This window comes from Propithecus coquereli, unplaced genomic scaffold, assembly GCF_000956105.1.
Source record: "Propithecus coquereli isolate 6110/MARCELLA unplaced genomic scaffold, Pcoq_1.0 Scaffold98, whole genome shotgun sequence".
Taxonomy (NCBI): domain Eukaryota; kingdom Metazoa; phylum Chordata; class Mammalia; order Primates; family Indriidae; genus Propithecus; species Propithecus coquereli.
In genome coordinates this window covers 2,427,102-2,450,986 of record NW_012156173.1, presented here as the reverse complement: position 1 = coordinate 2,450,986, position 23,885 = coordinate 2,427,102, and the positions used below count along the sequence as shown (strand labels likewise).

The following is a 23,885-nucleotide window of genomic DNA, read 5'->3' as shown; positions in this document are numbered from 1 at the left end:
AAAATCCTTGCCAATGTTTGGCATTTACAGCCTTTTAAATTTTATCCATTTTAGCAATAGTTTTATCTCATTTTGGTTTAATTTGCAATTCTCTGATTAGAATCAAATTCTTGAGAAAGTAGCTGAGTTAGGAAAATTAGTGAGACGGTAGGAAAAGTTTCTCATCAGGCAAGCTGTATGTGCGTGCATGTCCATTCCTGAAATCAGATCCAAATGGCAACGTGACCTTGAGTAAGCTGTCAACTTTCCAGGACGTGGTTTTCTTGTGTATATTTTTGTGGGCTAGATTATGGTCTCTTCCAGCTTTAACAGGCTATAATTCTAATTCTAACCAAAGTTTTAAAGAGTCCTGAATGCTCTTCTAACATATGCAGGATTATTCTTTTTGCTAATAAGAGGCCAGCCAGTTGCCATATTTGGATCCGTAATGCATGCTCACAAAAACCCCTAAGAGAAGCAGCCATTCACAAAGCCAGCTAGAGTTCCACCAAGACTCCCCGAGACTTACTTATTATTTCTAAGTGTCAGGAGATGGGAGAGTTGCAACACAGAGGTTTCTGGTGTGAATCTAGTCAGAATTAACAAAATTATGTATTAAAGGAGATTGAAAAATAGAAATGAGAATAGCTGACCATGAAACGTAGTCTTTGAGATAAAATATTCCCATATATAACATAGTATAGTAAGTTTTACCATTAGTGCTGATGAGAATTCTAGTATTGGGGTAAGTATTTTTTTGAACAATAATATGCAATAGGAATTAGCTGCTGGAAAGTGAACAAAACAGATACATTGAAAATATAAAATCTACTCATCAGAATTTATGAGTGCGGAAGTTTCTGCTGAAATATGCATCATACTTCACATGTGTTTGTGTGTTTTCCAGAAAATTTGGGAAGATAGAACTTTCTAAGGAGTCATAAAGTATGAACTTAAGCTCGTGTTATAAATGATAAGAGCAGGTGATTGAAAAATATTTTTGTTAAATCTTCATTTATTTCTTTTTTGTCTTATATCTCCTGCAATTAAAGCTGCTTAACAGTCTTGTTTAGAGTTGAAAAAATAACTGTTGATTTCTCTGTATTATAATTAGCTTGTCATGCTATGTGTGTACTGCTTGTTTGTTAAGAAGGATCATTCTGTGGCTCTTGTCCCCATAAGGTTCTTATGACTTTGAGACGAAATAAAGTCTATATAAAAGTGTGAACTCTTTTGTTACTTTTGTGAATTAACACAGTTCTTTTAATTAATTAGCGTCTGGTGAAGGGGACACTTGTTTTTGCACCTTAACACATAACTGCACAAAAGGGAAGCTAGTATCATCAACTTCTCTTTTTAAGAGTACCGGGGCAAGCTTTTCTTTATAAAGGAGCTCCAGTGCTCAGAAGTTAATGAATTTATTGGAATTGTATGTTTATTCGGAAATTGAGAACGTTTCTTTTTTTTTCAGGGGTAGTGTCTTGGTTGGGTGGGAAGGCAGTTTATAGAGGAAAAGGAGTTGAAAACTTACTCCTTCCTACTCCCTTAAAATGCTGTTTGAGATATTTACTTGTAAGGTCACCCATCTGAAAATATTTGGTTGGGTTTTTGCCCCCCGCTTTGAGGAGAAAAACTTCAGTAGCTTTGATTTTGTTGTGATTTTCTTCATGCCTAAGGCATTGACATAAAACAGGTGTGAAAATTAATGTCTTATTCATGGGAATTTTAACAGAGCGTGACAACTTTTCTTCTCTCCAGTGATTTTTCCTATGTGAACATGAGTGATGTTTATGACCAAATGTGAATGAACTCTTTTTTGTTTGTTTTATGAACTAAATCTTTCAGATGTGGCTCCAGGATGCTTCAGGGAGCTCTATCCCTCACTGCTCTTGTCTGTGAACCATCCACATTCCTCTGCCTTGAATGTGAACTTTCTTAACCCTTGGTTCCAACCCCAAACCATGATAGTGGGTGTCTTCACTCCCTATATTCAATCCAAGTGCAAATTCTATTGGTTCTACTTGCCAAATTTGGCTGTTTTTCTCTATCTCTGCCATTACCGCTGAGGTCCAAGCTGCTGCTATTTCTTTGGATGACCTCAGCCTCCAAATTGTTCTCCCTACTTCCATTCCTGTGTATTTCAGTCTTCTCCACATAGTAGCCAAGGCCAACTTTTAAAACTATAAATCGTATTATGACATCCTACAGCTTAAAATGCAACGGTGACTTCTGTGCTTCTTATAATCAAATCTCAACGATGCCCCATACCATCCCCGAAGATCTGACCCCTGTCCCCACTTGTCATCTGCCACTCTCCGCCTTGGTGCTGCCACATTCCAGCCACATAGCTCTTCTTTCTGCTTCTCGAACAGCCTGGCTCATTCTTACCTCAGGGCCTTTGCAGTTGCTACTCCTATGCTTCAGATATCTTCCCAGACATCATGTAACTGGCTCCTTGGCATTTGGGTCTTAACGCACAAAGCCCACTTCCTTAGGATGTCTTCCCTGACCTGTCATTTTGCTTCCTCCAGTCATTCTTCTCATTAACCTGTTTTGTTTTTATATTTTCTTTTTACCAATAAATTCAAGTACTGTTATTGTTTACATGTTTTCTGTGTTTCCTATTAGACTTTTGGCTCCCTGACAGAAAGGGCTTAATATGCCTTAGCTGCAGAAGTATTTACACCTTGTTGTATTCTTTCATTTTTTAATGAAAATGAAATCATCCTATATATATTTTTTGCTGCTTGCTTTTTTTCTCTTCCATATTAGCTGTATAATTTTCCATTGTATGGATATGCCACACATTATTTAACCAATCCTCTGTTAATGGATATTTTATCATAAGATTATCTGTTTAAAAGTGGGAACTTATCATTTATGCTGTTTCCACAAGTGAATCCTCCGAGTTCTATATAGATAAAATGAAGTATAATGCTGACCATGTAAAAATCCTCATATGTGTGTTTCTACACTGCATTTATTTAAAAATTATCATAATTATTATTAGTTTTTTCACCATAAATATAATCAATACTTAATAATTGTGTTGAAGTGTAGCTTCTCTTTGATTAAAATATAGTCCATGGTTAGCTGTGTAACAGCCACTCAGCTGCCCTGTGATGCTGCTCCCCTGTACATTTTAGTTGGCTTGATACTGATATGGGAGTTGAACAGTAGAAGTTAGGTGTGGCTGGTTAGTTTTGGTGTCCCACAATAATTTTGACAATTCTTGTCCTCATCTCTTTGATCTCTTTTTGTTGTCTTCACTAGTTACTGAGCAATATTTTTCATTAAGCAATAGTTGCCTTTTATATTTATTCCGAACTAGGTTTTTTTCTTAAAGCATTTATTAGTTGGTTTGCCTGTTAATTCCTTAGGAAGAACCCAAATATCATACAAACCAGTGTTCTGCAAGTCTGGATGCATTTATTTTTCCCGTTCTTCCTTCTTGTTATAGTGTCATTGCCATGATCATTATTTGAAGAAACTACCAGTACAGTAATGTATCAATCATACTGAGTATGACCACCCACTTCTCTATGATAGTTTCGTGTTCATCCCATATAAAGTTAAGAGAATGCCCACAGACGTCACCGAGATCCCCTCCAAATCTGAGGACTATTATTCTCCTATTTGAGAGAATGGAAGCCTCCAGCTAAAATCCAACCACAGCCAGAGCATGTGGGAGAAGAGTGGGGCAGGGTGACCTGAATACATCCAGTGGTTTTAGTTGTATAGTGTTGTCTGTACACCCTGATTTATTCAACAGTCTCTTTCTGGAAGATACGTAAGCTAGTATTTTTACTATTTTTTTATTAACTGTTTACTTTGAGCCTTGGATTAGGTATTTTGTATCCCTTTTTTGTCCATTGTTATTTGATCTTCCAGTCAACCCTGTCAGATGAGAAAATTTAGGTTAGGAGTGGTTAAGTCACTTGCTCAAGTTCATAAGACAGTGAAGCGGGGAGGCTGGTATTTGACCAGGACAATCTGGTTCATAGACTGTGCATTTGGATCATGTCTGATTATGTGTTATACCAGGGAATTACTTGGGCATTTATATTCATTCACTCCACGTGTATTTATTAAGCACCTGTGATGTGTTAGTGATTGTCTGGATGCTGGAGATAGGCAGATTATTTTTTGCCTTCATAGAGTGAACCTTAGTGAGAGCAGATACACATAAAACAAATAAATAAATTATATAGTATGTTAGACGGAGATACTAAGTGTTATGATATACAGCAATGACAACATACCGGTGGGGCTCCAGTGTACTGGAGAGGGGGTTGCATTGATAGGGTGCACCAGGAGTCAGGGTGGCCTTACTGAGTTGATTGCTGGGCACATATTTGAAGGAAGGAAGGGAATGTGTCCTGTAATACCTGGGGGGTGTTTTAGATGAGGGAACAGCATGTACAAGGGCCCTCAGATGGGAGCACGCCTGGTGTTGGAGGAGTGGCGAGGAGGAGGGAGAGTCAGAGCTGGGCCAGGTTGGGTAGGGTCTTGCAGGCCGAGGACTCAGCTTTTGCTCTGGGTGGGGCAGGGGCTTTGAGCAGAGGAGTGCAGTGCTGGTGAAGAGGCACATTGCTGGGCTCCACCAGGGTTTTAGGTTTGTCAAGTAGTTAGAATGAAGGGAGAGAGGGCCTAGAGGATGTACACAAGGGTGTGAATATATAGAGAGCTTAAGTTGGGTTGGGAGGCAGGTGGGTAAACATGCAAAGTGGCGGCAGGACCAAGAAATGTAGGTTGGAGGCTCCTTGGAGTTGGGGCCAGAGGAGGGAGGTGGACACACAGAAGGTGGTGATCTGTAAGTGGAATGCATGAAACCAAGATTGCAGAAGCGTGACAGTTACCGGCAGTGAGAAGGCATTTGATGTGATTGTGGAGTGTGTGGTTGAGGTAGGGGGAGGACAGAATCATTCAGGGAGAAGAGTGCAAAGAACCGAGGCCAGGGAGGCAGAAGACCATTGATGGTGTATTAAAATCACAAAAATTAAGACAGGTAGTCCTGTTGGACAGAATGACAGCAAGGCAGGCGCTACAACTATAAAAAAGTGAGGAAGTAGCCAAAAGGACCAAAAATGACTAAATCTGCCCTAGGAATGGTGACGAGGTCTGGTGCTTTCTGTGTGTCTGTTCTTTCTTGTGCTCCTTGGCATTTAGCCTTTATTTCTGAATTTGTCTTTTTCTTTCTTGAGTTCCTTTAGTCTCTACTTCGTCACTACACATTATCTGGCCATCTTTTCTAGGAGTTTTTTTGTGGTCTTCATTTAAAACTGCAGTTGTCCCATTGGGCTTTTATTTTTTTAATTCTTTGAGTATTTGGGGTTATAATTTTTACCTTATCCACTTTGTGGCAACATTTTTTCCTGCTGCGTGTCCTTTGGAGGAAGTTTCACTGTTCTTTTCCATATTTTTAAATAGTCTTGTGTGTGGTGGTTGTACCTATTTTTTTGTTATTCAGTGGCATGAGTTTGATTTTCCTGGCAGGAGATTCCTGTGAAGGGAGAGGGAAGTGCCCAGTTTCTCTGCTTGTGGTCCCTTTCCCTCCTCTGTGTTACCCTGAGAGACTCTCCGCCCTCTGCTGCCCCCAGCATCTAGCCTGGTATGGGAGGGCCTTCCCCTCCAGCCCTGATGCCACCTAGCACCTCACCAGCCCCAAGATCCCAATCCACCTCTTTCCCAGGCGTTCCCCTTCTTTTTGAGAGAGGGGGACAGCCTGTGGCCTCCTGAGCATGTTCTGAGCCTCCTTTTTCCACCTTGCCTGGCAGAGTGCCTGGGTCCTTCTCTGCCCTCCTCTGCCAGCTCCTGCCCAGGGTAGGACCTTCTCCTCCTGATTCTGACTTTTGGAGCTCTTCCTCCCCTACCTTCCTCTGCATCCCCCATATTCCCTGCCCCACCCACATGGCTTCCTGCTCAGGATCAGCTCTTTTCTGTTGCTTTTAGTCATATTTACACATTTTTGAGAATTTGTCCATATTTACATGTTTTATGTTAATTTCTCTGAAAATGTAATTTCTATGGTTTTTTTCCTCCTTTCTGTTTTATATGTATTGAGGAGGGAAGAGTCGGAAACAAGCTTCTACCATGTTCCTATAGGAAGCAGAAATCCATTTTCAGTGCTTTAGAAACATCTGAGTAGGTATGCGTTGGCAGTTAGAACTGATCAGAAATGAGGACTGAAGGTTTGGGAATCACTGCCAGAGTAACTGGAGGTGAACTACTGACATGGCTAATCCTCAACTGCTTTTGGAGCATAGGGAGAATTATTGGGCCATCTCGAGGATGACAGGAAGCAAGTGCATTGAGGACACAGCAAAAGGGGCCTCAGGAAGACTGGAGAACTGGAAGGCGCAGGGCCTCACCACTGCTGACTCAAGTCCTTGCCTCTTGGCTTCTTTACACTAATGCCATTCTCAATGGTCCATTGTTACTCCTGACCCCAGACTTCCTCAGAGCAGGTAAACTGGGCAGGTCTATGTGATAAACAATGTTAGGACTTACCTTTGCTAAAAGAGACAGCTTGTCATGTTCTAGCCATCTAGAAATCCAGATTACTGTTTACACACAATTTTTAAATGACTTGTTTTTGTACTTTATTTTTAAGAACCATGCCCACAGATTGAACCTTTTATTAATCTACAGTAGCTTTGAAATGCCCTAAATTTCCACTTAGTTAACCTTTATGCCTTTCTACCTTTAAAGTATCTGGGAAGAAAACCAATGACAAATTTTAAATTAAATGTGTTCTAAATTAAGGTTTCTTCCTGGAAGTAGGATATGCCTGCAGATGTTCTGTGCTGGAAAGGAGAGCACAGTAAACTTGGACTTGGCCCTGGGGGTAGAGGCTGTCCCTTCGAAAGATCCTTCTCCACCTCCCTTCTCTCTGCAGTTCGCATCAGTGCTTTTACCCACAAAGAAAATAAGCTTTCTTTTTGGATCATAAGACAGAACACATTGAAAAGAAAGCCACAATTGTTTTAGTAGTTGTCTTTCAGATTCTCCAGGAAGTTCTTCCACTTGTGATGTGCTTTTGAGAATTACAATATACTTTTCTTGGTTTTCCTTGATATGGGAAATAGATAGACTAAGTTCACTTGATTTTTTTTTTCTCGGAACCTTTTCGTGTTGATAATTTACTTGTTTTCAACTAGCTGATATAGATATTTCTAATGATATATTTCCCTCTGCACCTTGCACTCTATAGTGAACCTGGATTCTAACTTTAATTATAGTAAACTTACTAGTGGTAGCATTTTGTATTCTTATAGAAATCTATGCCATTTCCAAAATGTTTTCACATATATCATCTTGTTTAATACTCTCTAAAACACCTCTTAACACCGGTAGAGGGTTTGATAGATGAGGAAAGATTGGTGTCTAAAACAGTTTGTTTCTTTTAATATTTAGGGTTTTTTAAAGATCTTTTTCAAGTATATCACTTATGTAACTGCTAGATACATGCCACTGTCAGAGAGGAGCTGACTTTTCCCTCTTAATTATGGGATATAACTATTTTGTATCAATTGATATTTATCATTATCTCTATAATTCTAGTAATTATATCACAGATTATTAAGTTTCAGTACTCTTCAAGCATGACTCATATTAGTTTAGATAGATTAGTAAGAAGCTGAACTCTTAAAAACATACTTGATAGAACTGTCTAATAAGAAAGCTCCAAAATCCATGGAACAAATACTAATAGAACTACAAGGAAAAATACCCAAGGCCACAATTATAATTTTCAATTCCCCCTCTGAATAATTGATAGAACCAGTAGATAGAAGATCAGGGTACCGAAGATTCAAACTGTTCATCACCTTGATGTGATAGCCATTTATAGAACACTCTATTCAGCCACAGCAGAGCATGCATTTTTCTCAAGTGCTTATGGAACTAAGATAAGATGGACCATATTCCTGGCATTAAGCAACAGTTTCAACAAATTTTAAAAGATTCAGGTCATACAGGGTATGTTCTCTGACTACAATGAAGTTAAATTAGAAATCAGTAACAGAAAGATCCCTAGAAAATCCCCAAATGTGTTAAAAGTAAACACACTTCTAAATAAGCCATGTGTTAAAATCAAAAAGGGAAATTGGAAAATATTCTGAACTGAATGAAAATGAGAATACAACATATCAGAAGTTTTGGATGATAATAACTCAGTACTTAGGGGGACACTAAGCATCTCTATTAGAAAAGAAGAAAGGTCTCAAAGTAATGACTTCAGCTTCCATCTTAAGAAACTAGAAAAGAAGAGCAGATGAAATGCAAAGTCAACAAAAATAAGAAAATGAAAATCATATTGAAAATCAAAGAAAACAAAATAAAAAAGTAGAAAAAAAATCAGTGAAATCAAAAGCTAGTTCTTTGAGATCAGTACAACTGATAAACCTCTAACCTTACTGAACATAAAAAAAAAAGAAGCAAATTACTAATATTAGGAATGAGAGAGGTGATGTAATTATAGATTCTATAAATATTGAACAGATAATAAGGGAATATTATGAAAAACTTCATAACAATAAAGTTTACAACTTATATAAACTGGATCAATTTCTTGATAGAAACAGATTATCAAAGCTCACTCAAAAATCAATAACCTGCCAAGCTCTGTATTTATTAAAGAATTGAAATTGTAGTTTAAAACCTCAAAAAGAAAACTTCAGACTCAAATATCTTCACTAGTATAATCTACCAAATAATTAACTAATTATACACAAACTGGTTGAAAAAATTGAAGAATTCATGTTATGAGGTCAGTATAATCCTGATATGAAAACCAGATAAAGACATTAAAAAAAGAACATTATATATCAATATCATTTCATGACATAAAATGCAAGCAATATAAATAAAATCTTAGTCAAACCCAACAATATTTTAATAATATATATTATATATTATAATATATAATAAGAAAAAGCATTTGGCAAATCCTGCTTCCATTCCTGACAAAATTTCTCAGCAGACTAGGAATAGAAGTGAACTCTTCAACCTGATAACAGGCATCTGTGAAACTGACAGCTAACATCACACTTGATGGTGAAAGACAGAATGCTTTCCTCCATAAGATCAGGAACAAGGCAAGGATGTCTTCTCTTCCCAGTTCTATTCAAAATTGTCTTGGAGGTTCCAGCCAGTGCAGGTGGGCAAGAGAAACAAATAAAAGGTTTCCAGATTGGGAAAAAATAATTAAAATAGTTTATATTCGTGGATATGATTGTTTATGTAAAAAATCTCATGGAAGTACCAAAAAAAGCCAAAAGCCTACAAGAACTAAAAAATCAGTTTAGCAAGGTTGCAGGATACAAAATCAATGCACAAAAATAAATTTTATTTCTCTATACTAGCAATGAGCAATCACAATCAAAATTTGAAATTTAAAAAGAAAGCATTCACAATAATATCAAACATTATGAAATACTTAGGGGAAAATGTGACAAAATAAGCGAAAGACCTATACACTGAACAGTACCAAATATTGCTGGAATTAAAGAAGGCCTAAACATTTGGAAAGAGATACCTTGTTTATGTATTAGAAGACTCAGTATTATTATTTGAAGAGACATTTCACCAAAGAAGATATACAGATAGCAAATAGCACATAAAAAGATGTTCAACATCAGTAGTTATTAGGAAAATACAAATTAAAAGCACAGGACACCACTATACACCTGTTAGAATCGCAAAATTTAAAAGACTGACCATACCAAGTGCTGGAGAGGATGTGGAGGAACAGGAGCTTTCATATACTGCTGGTGGGAATGTAAAATGGTACCATTTTATAAAACAGTTCGTTTCTTAAAAAGCTAAATATACACCTACCATACTATCCAACCATTACACTCCTATTTATACACAAAAAAAGGAAATATATGCCGATATATAAAGATTTGTGCATAGATATTCATAGGAGCTTTATTTGTAATGTATAAAAACTGTAAACAAACTGTAAACAAACTGTAAATGTCTGTTGCAATATATCGTATAATGGAATACTTCTCAGCAATAAAAGGAATGAACTCTTGGTATATACAGGAGGGATGAATCAACAAACAATTATGCTGACTTAAAGAGGCCAAACACCACCCTCTCCAAAAAAGAAAGAGAGTAAATACTGTGTGATTACATCTATATAATACTCTAGTAAATGCAAGCTAATGTAAGATAACGGCACATTAGTGGTTGCTTGGGGATGGAGGGAGGAAGAAACAGAGATGTATAGGAGGGAAGAAATTACCAAGTACAAAAAAGAAACTTTTGAGGGTAAAGGATGTATTTACTATCTTAATTGTGATGATGGTTCTATAGGTGTATACATATGTCCCAACTTAGAAAACTATGCAGTTTATATATAGGAATTTTATATGTCAGTTATATCTCAATAAAGTTTTTTAAATATAAAAAATATGTTAATATTATTGTTGTTCATTTCTGACCTTTGAGAGAAAAACATAAACCGCTTCATACTGTTAGCTCTCATTTATTGAGCTGTTACTCTATCTAGTAGAAAGTGCTTTCCTGCATTGTTCTCAGTTAAAGTTTATGACAACTGAGAAAGAAGTGATTTCTCTTCATTTGGCTGTTGAAGCAATTGTAGCTTGGACAGCTGCCCAAGATCATCAGCCCGGAAGAAGTGTGATCAAGTTTCCAAATCAGGCTATCAGGCTCCAAGTGTACTTGCTGGTCAGCATTAAATTGTACTTCTTCCTCATTGCATGGTGTGATGTGTGTGACACTGAATCGGAATCTCAGAATCACCTGTCCAGGGTTTTACTAACCATTAGTTATTTCTGTGATTGGCTGTCACAAGCTCAGTTATTTTGGGTTGAGCAACAGAGATGTTTTCTGTTAAACGAGAAGATAGCTGTATTCTGTCCTAAGTTATTTGGAGACAGTTATTTGAAGGCACTCTGTGTGTACGATGAGGCGGCCTGTGTGTTAGTCCTGCAACCTGGCCACTCTGTTGTCAAACAACATCCTCAAGAGTTCCCTGTTCCCTGGTGGCCTCTGACAGGTTGTAGTATTATGTAGCCCCCATACTGACTTCTTAAAATTGCTATAAAGCTTTTTTCTTTAAGTAATCCACTAGATGGCAGCAGACCCATGCGGAACAGAATGGATCTTCCGTGCTGAAAATGATGAAGAGCCAAAAATGGGACCGTTTTGTTTGCGATGAAATAATAATGTATCTTTTTTGGATATGTAGGAAATAGTGTACTCTTTATGTTATGAAAAATGTAATATATTCTTTAAAGTCACCTCTCTGGAAACGAGTAATGGTACAAATAATTCAAAATTGTAAATAATGCAAAAATAATTTATTCATTGTATTCTCAGAGGTACATCTTGATTTAATCCTACCTCTATTGGATAAATTTTTCTTCAAGAAACTGTTTATGCTTAAAGAATTTTTTTATACTTGGAAAAATTGTTTCTTAATTTTCACATTTCATGAGTTTTTCTTTTTTAGTTGGACTTTGTGCCAATTAAAACAGAGTGTGAATATCCTATAAAGTCATAGCACCCTAGGGTAGTTAATGAAATGGACCCATAAAGGTTGGACTTGGAGAGACTCGGAGGATTATCAGTTTTTCCATCCTGATCACCATCCTGCTTGTGATCTACCTAGAAACCTCTTGTCACCCTCTTTCTAAGCTTATTTTTCTCAAGGATTTTTGAACATGGTCAACGGGCGTGTGGCAAAAGATCCTGTGAACCACTATCCTACTATTTTTACCTTCCAGAAGAAAAAGAACTTAGGAGATAGCCAAAAATTGGAGAGTAGTAAAATAATAAAGTGCTAGTAATATAGCAATTATGCTACAAAAATGCTTTTCCAATACAACGAAAAAGTAACTGTAATTCTTTTTCTAAATTAAGAGCAGTAGATGAAAATAACCTTCTCAAGCCAACACCTATGATATACTGATAACATATTCTTTCTGAAAATTTCAGAAATTCGACTCAGTCTGCATACATGTTTAATGGAAATTCTGCAGCATTGTTAAATATTTTACCAGATAGATTTAGTAACCTAATGAATATAGTCACCCCTCCATATCTATGGGTTCCTTATCTATGGATGCAATCAATTGTGGATTGAAAATATTCAGAAAAAAATAAAAACAACATAACAATAAAAAATACAAATAAAAATAATACAATATAACAACTATGTACATGGCATTTACATTAGCTATTAGAAGTAATCTACAGATGATTTAAAGTATACAAGAGGATGTGCATTGACTATATGCAAATGCTATGCCATTTTATGTCAGGGACATGAGCATCCATGGATTTTGGTATTCATGGGAGGTGGGGGGGTCCTGGAACCAATCCCCCAGGGATACCGAGGGATGACTCTACTTGGTACATTGAAATAACATGCTGAGTTGAGTTTGTAAATACACAGTTTTAGTAATTTTTAATAATTAAGGACAAGGATCAGCCAACGTTTTATGTAAAGGGCCAAATATTTTAGGCTTTGCAAGCCACCTATGGTCCCTTGCATATTCTTCTTTTTTTTGTTTGTTTTAGTTTTTTTTTAACCCTTTAAAACAGTAACAGCTATTCTTAGCTTGGAGTGCTGTATAAAACCAGGTTGCAGGCCCCCGCAGGCCATAATTTGCTGACCTTGGTGTAGGAGGGTAATGCTAGTCATGTAAAAGAAGTCTCTGGAATCTTGAAAGTTCATAAAACCCGAAGAAAGGGCAGGCCTTTATTTCTTGATCACTTGCAGCTGGGAAGAAGGACCCTTGTAATTGGTGGGGCCGTGAACCTTACTTTAAGCACTGGTGGAAACATCTAAGCATCTCAGCTCAACTCCTTTAAATTACTTCTTGAAGCTAGACACACTATTTTTGATTTCTTTTGCTTTTACAACTGTCACACACCTGGAGTATGAAATAATCCTTTTAAAAGTCTTTTACATGCAGTCCTTTCAGCACACCGAAAAGTATTTTTTGAAAATCAAGCAATCTACATTCTAACAATAGTTCTGAGACAAGTTACCTATTCTCTCTGATTCTCAACTTCTTTGTTTGCAAAATAGAATTGAATTAATACTATATGATATTTTTTCCAATTTTTATTTGGTAATTTTAGATTTATGTTTTCGTAGGCCCTTTTTCACCTGATCAGATGATGCCTTTAATTGATCATCAAGTATAGACATATTCAAGTTAAAAGAACACAACCAAATTAATGTTGATGTCCAAAAGTCCCTCCTACTGTGTGTGCCTGACACGTGGTAGATGTCCAGTAAATGTTTGTTGAATGAATGAATGATTGAATGAATAATAAATGAGCATAACTACCTTTCTTAACTCTCCTCTTATTTATGCTTTATGCTTTAGAAATATATATCATTTCTTATATAAGTTTTGATCTTGCCAATGCTCTTTTGTGGTTCAGTTATAAAAATATTCATTGAAGGGTCAACAGTACAGTAAATTCTGGAAATACAAAAATGAGTAAAGCTTAGTCTTTGTCTTTAAGGGGTTTACCTTCTAGTTTGGGAGACTAACAGGTAATCTGATCATGTTAATTTATGTCTAAATATGGTATTAGTCTAAGTATGGTATTAGAGGTTTGAATCTCCAAAATAAAACCTTTACCTTTAAAACCAATACAAATGCCACCTTCATTAAAGCTTTTTGGATTGTCTTTCAATAGAACACCTATATTTCAAACAATGAGACAATCTTATGGCATTTATTACTACTGCTGCCTCTTGGGGTTTATATGATGTTTGTACTTTTTTTTCCTTTTCTAGATTGTATGCTACATAAGTGTAGGGGGCCATATCTTCCATTTGTCTTCATGAGTGGAAACTAGCACTCATTAATTAAATGCATTCTATTAGGCAATAATATAATGAATACATTTCAAAGAAACTTCATTTTATAAAACATTCCGTTATTTAAAAAATTGTGTCAGAGTGAAAAGGAGGTTGTTAGCCAAAGTATTTGATTTATAAGATATTTCAGTATCTATAAAAACTAAATAACATTGAGTAAATCTAGTTTTTGAATATAAATAGCTGTTTAAGAGTCTGGCCTTTCTTTTGTGATAACTAGTACTTTCATTATTAATGAATTAGTACTAGTACTTTCATTATTAATCACCTGTATTATTCATAACGAAAGCAAGCAAAGCCCACCTCAAAACAGTTTTGTTGCTTTAACAACCAGTTCTTCTCCCTCTCCAAAGACTAGTTTGGTGGTGCTACTTCCCAGTCCATGGTCATGATATTATAACCAAAAAGATCCCAGTGTAATAAAAATTTGGGGTATTAGGTGGCCAAAAGTAAATGTCTATTACAGTTCATCCCTTTTGTTTCCTACAATGAGCATACTTCCTTTTGTTGTTTGTACATAAGCTTTTTTTTTTTTTTTTTTGTGCTACTTTCCCACATACAACCAGAAATGCTCTTCCATTTAGTGGTAAAACTGGCCTATTCAGTTTCTGTATCCAGTGCCATATCTAGTGGGTGATTTTCAGTCCATTCCTCCTCTCTGTGAGCAAAACCAAACAGCACGATTCATTAGCCTGTGGAACAAAGTCTAAATGTAACCACTAACAATACACCCTATATAAAACAGTGGAGGAAATGAACAGGGAAGGAGACAAGTAGTTAAAATATCTGAATATATACATTAACGAGCAAGAAAAAAAAAATTTGGCAGGTGCTATAGTTGCCACTCTGTTGCTGGACACAGGCTGCAGTTTGCATGAATACGTTGCTCCTGTGATAACCATTCCATGTTCCTTTTGCTTTCATTCAGCACCTCAGCTGTTTGAGATAACCGGACTTTTGAATCCTGGGTCCTTGTTGTTCCTGCTCACATGCTATGTTGTACTAACTTTTATGATTGGAGGTGATAGTGTTATCAGGTTCCCTCCAGTTCATCTCCAGAGGTTTGTTTACACCCTTCCATCTTTCTTTTATACTACCTTGGCCCCAAATGACCAGATGTAGTCTCAGCTTCTACTTGTGAAAATATGGTTGGATTCCTCACTTGAATATTGTCTCTGAATCACCTTGAGGAATGGCAGAAATTTTGCAAATGGATAATTAGGTATAATTGTGAAATATTTCACTTCTACCCCTTACTTCCCAAATCTAAGTTTCTTTCTGGCTGTAGGTGAAACCCTGGAGTGGTTGTTCTTTGAGACCATGAAGATCCTGTAGGATAGCACTTCAGCTTCCCAAGATACGGTCTCCCGGGTGACACCATAAGTGAGTCTTCAGTAGGCCATTAAACATTCTAGAAGTCCAGCAGCTTCTGGATAATGGAATATGTGGCAGAGCAGTGACCATTGTCCTTGGGACATCTGTTAATTTTTTTTCTCTGTAAAGTAATTACTTTACTAGAAGCACTGGTGTGTGGAATACCACAATTGTGACTAACACATGGTTTAGGACTCTGGTAGAAGCATGATGGGGGAAGGGTAGAGGAAGCATAACAGAATCCAGAACCATACTATTTCAGTGAATGTAACATTCTGCCTCCTCCAAGATATGAGCATCATAATTATCTTGCCATTGGCCAGATGGCTGATACCCTCAAGAATGACACTGTATCACCAGTTTTCGATGGCCGTTGCAAATTAATATATGGCAGTGCCAGTCATCGTGTCAATCTAAGTAAGGAGAAGTGCATGTTAGTGAGCCTATATGTGGCTTTTATTCCTATAACCATTGCATCTTATTGAACAAGTTCTATAGGAGGTAGAGTGAGGGGCAGGTTGACTGACATAGAGCAAAACATAGAAAGGGTATACCAGCAAGATAACATAGCACCCAATTCGTGGTGGACAGCTCGAGGCACTTGGTTCCTGGTATATCATATTGTTTACTCTTTATCCAGGGCTCAGTAACAAGGCCAGAACAAGTCCTCAAAGGATCACATTGTTTGCCAAGAGAGCATGGTTTTGCTCCAAGATTCTAGGGACTGTTGTGTTTTTCCTGTTGTTACTTGCCAGTAGTTTTCTGCAGCGTCCTGATATTATACAGGCTTCTTACCATTGGATCAGCTCGGTCATTAAAAGCAATTTGTAAAGCTTCTTATACCACCATTTGAATTAGCTGGATAGCCTTTTTCTTTGGGGCGTTGAAGCTAAAGCCAGTAACCTTTTGAGTCACTCAGTAAAGGGCGGGAGGAGCACAAAAGGTCTCACCAAGCACTGTTCTCCATTTGTGCTTGAGGCCGCAAAGAAAAGCACTTTACAGAATTATGTCAACCATCCACACAAATTAATTGACCAAAATTCTTCACTGAGAAAACAGTACCCTGTATTTCCATGGAATTTATTTTCTACCTGCTGATATACTTATCCTTCCTTCCCAGGCATCTAAGAATACAAGTTGCTTCCTGCTTTTCAGATCATGAAACCAGATGTAACCAGCGTATTGGAGTAGTGTAGTGTCCTGTAGAAAGGGGAAAACTAAATTGTAGTATAGAGATAGAGAGTATACATAATCCTGAGATTACGGTTGTGAACGCTCGCTGCTGTCCCATCTGACTGATAGCAGATCCCTTCTCATGTTCTCTATTTTTTAGGACTGAACAAATAATATTTGCCATTTCAGCAGGTGTGTACAAAGCCAGAGATTGCAGTGGTCTGCTGTAGTAAATGGATCACATTTTGAGGAGCATTGCAGTTGCAGTCACCATCTGAATGAGCTTCTGCTAGTTGTCATGTTGGAGTGTATCTGTTCAGAAACTGGGGAGTTACCACGTGGTGGATTTAGGCTCCCACTGACTCTATCAGAAGTCGTTCTACTTAATTCTTTTCAATGGATAAATAATTTTATATAGTGTTCATATAGTATAGTTGTTTATCTATTTCAAGATTGATATGCATTTCAGTCTTTTTTTGCTGTTCAATTTATTCATGAGTATTAAAGTTCCTGTTCTTGCTCCATTTTTCTACTGGATTGCCTGACATTTTCTTAGTTATTTCTAGTTCTTCATATATTATGGCTATTGCTCCCTCTTTCTTACATATTATATATCCTCTACCTTTTGATTACAATATATTTTTCACCTATTTTTCTTAATTTTTACCAACCTGAAATGTGAAAAGTGATCAGCGAAGTTGAAATTTTGTCATATTTATTTGCTTTTTGTAAATTGCAAGATTATAACCTTTGTCCATTTTTTATTGGACTGTTTTTCTGTTACCAATTTATAGGAGTTTTGTGGGGTTTTTTCTGTATTAGGGATATTAACCCTTTTTCTCATTGTATCCTGGTTATTTATTTTCTCCCATGTGTATACATACACACACACACACACACACACACACACACACACACACACACTTAAATGTATTTGTATATAAGTACATATTTTTTATGTAACACTTAACAAAATTTTGTTTTGTAGTCGAATTTGTCAATATTTTCCTCCATGGTTTTTAGTTTTGTATCATGCTTAGCTAATATTTTATCTCTTTCTCCAAGATCATATATAATATCATTTAGTAAATATATATTTATATTTTCATATAGCAGTTTAATGTTTTAAATTTCAAATTAATAATTTATTACAAATTTATTTTGCTATATGATGTGAGAGTAGAGTTCTATTTTTCCTCCAAAATGGTTAGTTTTCCTCCTGTCATTTATTGAATAGTCTATTTTTTCTCACTTAATGTGACTTAAAAAGCAAGAGCCCTTAGAGTTGAGATATACCTGCCTTTATTCTATAGAGGCCCACAGTACAGTTTGTATCATCAACATGCTTTTTTTTTTTAGTAAAAGCTTTAATCCCCTATATAAGGCAGTCTAAGAAAATATGTTCAGGTTGAGATGGAAATACATAACTCATCACAAGCAGTCATAAAAACAGCAAACAAAATTTCTCCATCCTACAAAAGGAAAATTGACACAAAAAAAGCAAAAAGAAATTCATTTGAAATTAGCCAAATGGTAACAGTTGCTATTAATATATGCTATGTGATTCCTCTCCTGTCTTTCTGTTTTTTAGCCTTGACTTGAAAGCAATGCTTATTACATCATCCTCAGTAACAAAAGTTATCCTGCTTTTTGGAATACTTTATCATTCCCTTGAGCCCATAAATAAATAATGAGCATTTAAAAAGCATTTAAGCTATATAAATAAACCACTCATTAAAAAAAAAGAATGGGTGGGTTGGAATGTTTTTCTCTAATTCTTGGAAATGAACTAGAGAGAGTTCTTTGAGACTAATTTTCAACTTATTTCTACTTTACTTTTTATTTATATACACACATAACATAAAAATATAGGCCCTTCCCTTTTTGTGAGGGGCCTTTTTTTCCTTCATTGCAATAGTTATAGATTCCTGGATTGTGAGCTTAGCATGACTTTTAACCCCTTGGTTTTTCATTTTAAAATTTTTAAATATTCTAAACATCAAATAAATAAAAGTATAGTATGATGAACCATTTACCTGGCTTCACCAATTGTTGACATTTTTTCAGCTTTTGTTTAATATATTTCTCTCTCCATATTCAAATTTCTCCAATTGTCCCTACAGGTTTTTTTTTTTTTATAGTGCTTGCTTTTTCCTGATTCAGAATCCAGTCAAATATCATATAGTGCCTTTTGGGTGCTTTAGTTATTTGATTTAGAAAACTCACCTGCCTTTGTCATATTTTTTTTTTCTTTTGTGACATTGACATTTTTACTAGTCCAGGCCAATTGTCTTGTAGATTATCCTGCGGTCTAGATGGGTCTGATTTCTTCCTCATGATAAGATTCAGGTTAAACATTTTGGCAAGAAAAGTACATAGGTCATATTGTGACTTTCTCGTTGCATCATGTCAAAAGGTTCATAATGTCAGTTTGTTCCATCATTGGTGCTAAATTTGATCATTTGTTTTTAGACAACAGATTTATCTATTATGAAGTTATCTCTTTTATAATTAATGACATCTCTGTGGTGGTAATTGGAATTGCGTGAATGTCCTGTGGTTTTAGCATCCTTCAATGATCTTTGCCTGAATCAGTTATTATATAGATAATTAAAAAATGACTTTTTAAATTCTATTATTCCTTTCCCATTTATTAAGTGTAATCCATTTATTTTATATTCTAATGAAATATGTAATTGTTACAGTTATTTTCAACACAATTTTCGTGCCTGTAGAGTTACGTGATAGTCTGTGGGCCATTGTATTTGTTTAATGTCTTGATGGAATAGGGAGGAAGATAATATTTTTGGATCACAAGTACAGTTTCACAAGTTTATGTTCCCACACAATTTCCTCTTGAAAATTAATCCATTTTTGTTACTAATTAGATTTGGATAAACCATTTATTCTTTTTTCTCAATTAATGTTTGCTATTTTTATCTATTTATTTTTCTATCTTTTTAACTGTCCAATTTCTTGTAGATATTAATTTATAAGTTATTATTTCTGTTGCCCTAACATTTGTAACAATTAATATGTTAATTTTCTATTATAATAGCTGTGGAAATACAAAGAGCTCTGAATCAGCTTGGAACACCTCAAGATTCACCTGAATTGAGGCAACAGCTGTAAGTATTTAATTAAACAAGCAAAAATGAAAAAAAATGAAACCTCTTGCTATTATTATGTTGTTTTCACAGGGTACTGTATAGTATTTATTTACTGGCGGAAACAATGGAAAATTAATAAAGTTTTTCTTCTACCTTATCCATACGTTTGCACCAAGCTTTTGTGTAGGTTTTTCCCTGTCCAGAGTAGGCAGGCGTTTTTCTTCGTTTTAAAGATCTGGCTTACTCTATCAAAGCAGAATTTCTTTAGTTGCCTTTCTCATACTTCTTATACTGGTTGTTTCTGACAGCTTTTGAAAAATTACCCTCTAGCATCTGAATGTGTATGATTTACTTTTCATAGCTAGCAATCCCTACAGTGACCAGATTTTTATTTGGTTTAGCTCCAATACATATCCAGTTATGTGAACTGTCTCCCCAAAAGTTGCACATATCCTTGAATTTTAGAAAGCAATAGCTTCTGTTAGGAAAAAAAAAAAAGTTATAATGAAGTTGTATAATACATATTCCAGGAAATTAATTTGATATTAGTAGAACAGCCATAATATTTTGTCTATGGTATGTTAAAGATTTTACAAAATGTTTTTATATATTTTCTCAGTACTGTACAAAATTGGAGTGGGATAGATGATCAAAAGAACTATTTCCATTTTGTGCATAAGGAAAACATGTCTCTTGTAGGTTTGATGATTTCCCTAATATCATGTAAAACCTGTTAAATCTTAATTATTTTGGTGCTGTTATGGCTATAAATTTAAAGTAATATATATCTAGGAAGTGGTATTTCCAAGGAATAGTAACTGTAGAAGGGAAATTGCAAAGAGGAAGATATTAAAAGACAGGTAATAGGAAATCGTATTTTTATGAAATACAATGTAAAGAATTCATAGTCATCTCTAATTTATGTTGTATTTTTTAAGGTTGAAAGGTGTCAGGGTGATAAAAGTGCTCCAAATCTAACTAATAAACCATTTATTAAAATAAAGTAAAATGGAATAGAAATACATGATTCTTAACAGTTATAATATTTTGATAGAGGTAATAGTGAGGATTCTGAATATGTAGACATGATCATTAAGATCTTCTTTTTAAAACTTTAACTATATTACTACTTCCAAAGATTTAACAAAAACATATTAAAGATAAGATACTTTGTAAATAGAGATATAGATAATTATTTTCCCTTACCAGTGAAATATAGATATCTATACTTAACCATATTCTTACGTAGTATCTCATTATTTTAAAGGATTCTAAGTGTGGCCTATCCATGTTTAAAATAAGAGGTAATATATGTGAGAGGTACTGATGTTATAATTTGTAAAACAGCACATTAATATGGCTTATTTTTTAGTGTAATGTTTTTTAATTAGAAATCTCATTTTTTACTTTATAAGCTAGCTAGCTAAAGTATGGATATACAGTTGGGCCTCCATATCCACTCTTTACGCATCCTCAGATTCAATCAGCTGTGGATCAAAAATATTCAAGAAAAAAGCCATAAAAAAAACAACAGTAAAAGATAATACAAATTAAGCAATACAGTATAATAAGTATTTCCATAGCCTTTACATTGTATTAGGCATTATGAGTAATCTAGAGATAATTTAAAGGGTATGGGAGGATGTACCTAAGTTATCTGCAAATACTGTGCCATTTTCTATCAGGGACTTGAACATCTGTGGATTTTGATATACACAGGGGTCCTGGAACCAAGCCCCCATCGATACCAAGGGATGACTGTAATTTACTTCTTTTATTGTGTTCTGTTCCCTTACAAGGAAATGCTATTATTTTTTCCACAACAAACTTAAATAATAGTAAATTTGTACTATTATTAGTTCTTTCCCTCCCCTTTTTAAAAAAGTATCTACAGCATATACAGGTCCACTTAGAAAAATAAAGGCCAGGTATACCTAAGGCCCGTGAGCTGAACAGAGTCTGAGGCAACAAATCTTTACTTGCTGAACTGACCTCCCACATCCCCAATATCTCAAACATAAAAGATGAGACATCCACCGATCCTCTCAGTTAAGTTTCCTTCTGACTTATTTGTGTCTCTAAATGGCTGCTGATGTTTATTTCTCTAAGCTCAGTTACCCTGTGTGAGTGAACAACCGGCCATGTAATATTCGCTCAATTTTATCAAAGAATAGGTTCTGAAAATGTTGTTTTACTAGAGAAAGTTTAGTGCCAGTCTATGAAAAAGCAATTTTTCTAACATCAGGGTTGATTCAAGTGGCAGAGTTGTAGCTTAAAGAAGGATATTAGTTCTTTGGCTGTAATGTGTGTTTTCTCACTTTAGGCAACAGAAGCAGCAGTATACTAACCAACTTGCCAAAGAAACAGATAAGTACATTAAAGAGTTTGGATCTCTGCCCACCACCCCCAGTGAACAGGTATCAAGCTTTAAGACACATTTTTGATGTATTGAATGTGAAACAAATGAAATGCATTGTAGAATCTTTGAACTGGTATGCTAGAAAGGAAATTAGGGGACAAAAAAATTCTATTTGAGATTAGTTCACAAAACACAAAACTATATTTAATTGCTCAGGTAGTATCCTGTGGTTCAATAAAGCAAAAATTATTTCCATGCAGTTGCCCTGACCCATAATTAAGTAAGCTCTCAGAAAATGCTTCCTGAGTAATTGTTTCCTGGCCTTCCGGGACTGACTGCATGCAGCGTGCACACTCATTCAAGATGTAAGGTGTCCTAGGGGCACACATTTATTTCCTTGGTTACTTAATGGAAGTTATTACTTAGGTAAAAGTATAAGGCTTTATTTGCCTAAAAAATAACTACTTTAAAATAACCTCAAAATCATCACCCAGTTTTTAGCATCATGAAAATTTGAGGTGAGAAATCCAGCATTATGGGCCTTTTGCCTCAAGGTAAATATGCACAGTGTTTGGACATACTGTCAAAATGTTATTGAGCGTTAATTGGTAAGGCCTTGTAATGGAGGAGTGAGTGAAAATTTCAGGATTTGAACTTCAAAGCTTGATTCTAGTAGGCTTTTTCTCTCCTCTAGCGTCAAAGGAAAATACAGAAAGATCGCTTGGTGGCTGAATTCACAACCTCACTGACAAATTTCCAAAAGGTCCAGAGGCAAGCTGCTGAGAGAGAGAAAGAGTTTGTTGCTCGAGTAAGAGCCGGTTCCCGAGTATCTGTAAGTATTTTAAAAGGCATTCTAAAAATGAACATGCTGTTTCTAAGAGTCCCATAAAAGTCTATATTAGCATGATGTTTTTAAGTCATAAAGATCTGTGGCTGTCTTAGAAATCAACATTTCACTATTAATTTTTATTATTTGTATTTATTATTTTTAAGAAGGATGATGGCTGTGTATTACCATGGTTATTTTGTCCCTGTTGTGGAACAAAAGATTATCTAAAAGTATAGAGACATACTTTGTCAAAAAAGATTAGCGATCAAATCCTGAGAAGCATCCTCATATTGCCTTGACACTGAGGCTTCCCATTTGGGTACATGCTAGTCTACACCACACTTTACTCCTGGATTACACGATGCTGACGGAGATGAACAGAGTGAATATATTGTATGAATGTGGAATATAAGCCTGAAGAAAATAAATGAAAGGAAGATTGATAGTAGAATTTTGAATTAATCTAATTTTAAATTTCCTTAAACACTATTACAAGTTGTTTCTTTATTCCTTGACATATGGATTCCACGACTAGCCAGGCATGGTGGCACATGCCTGTAATCACAACTACTTAGGAGGCTGAGATGGGAGGATCGCTTGAGCCTATGAGTTCTTTGGGCAACATAGTGAGATCCTATGTCGAAAAAATAAAATGAATTGGTCTGCCATGACTACATTAAATTTTAACATGATAATATTTATTATTTGGCCCTTGAGAATATTTAATGAATTCCTTCCTTGTTATATGATTATATTATTACTTGAAGCAGTTGACCTAAAAAATTAGAACAAGAACTTCCCTCTCTTTCTCTACACACACATGTACAAAAATCAGTTTAAATTATTATAAGGAAAAATGTGAGTGTTATTTATTTTTCTTATATTTGCTTTCTTTGTCCTTGTCAATCCATACAATATTATTCAGGGTGGTTTTCCTGAGGAAAGCTCAAAAGAAAGGAATCTTGTATCCTGGGAAAGGTAAGAAATGCAAAACATTTTATAGATCAAAAGATAATTTTTCAAATCTTATATATTATAGTCCCTGAAACAGAATTAAAGCTGTCAGTATATTATATCATAATTACCCGGACTTGAACATCTGTGGATTTTGATATACACAGGGGTCCTAGAACCAAGCCCCCATCGATACCAAGGGATGACTGTAATTTACTTCTTTTATTG

The 23,885-nt window shown here is 35.5% G+C and overlaps 1 protein-coding gene across 1 annotated transcript in view; it reads left to right on the top strand.

Moving 5' to 3' along the window:
- Nucleotides 1-23,885, top strand: part of STX7 (syntaxin 7) — a 50,860-nt gene that overhangs the window by 14,496 nt on the left and 12,479 nt on the right. The window contains exons 3-6 of the mRNA XM_012665170.1: nt 19,464-19,533; nt 21,839-21,932; nt 22,569-22,706; nt 23,629-23,681. Of these exons, the coding sequence (XP_012520624.1) occupies nt 19,464-19,533; nt 21,839-21,932; nt 22,569-22,706; nt 23,629-23,681 (355 nt within the window). The remainder of the gene's footprint in view (nt 1-19,463; nt 19,534-21,838; nt 21,933-22,568; nt 22,707-23,628; nt 23,682-23,885) is intronic.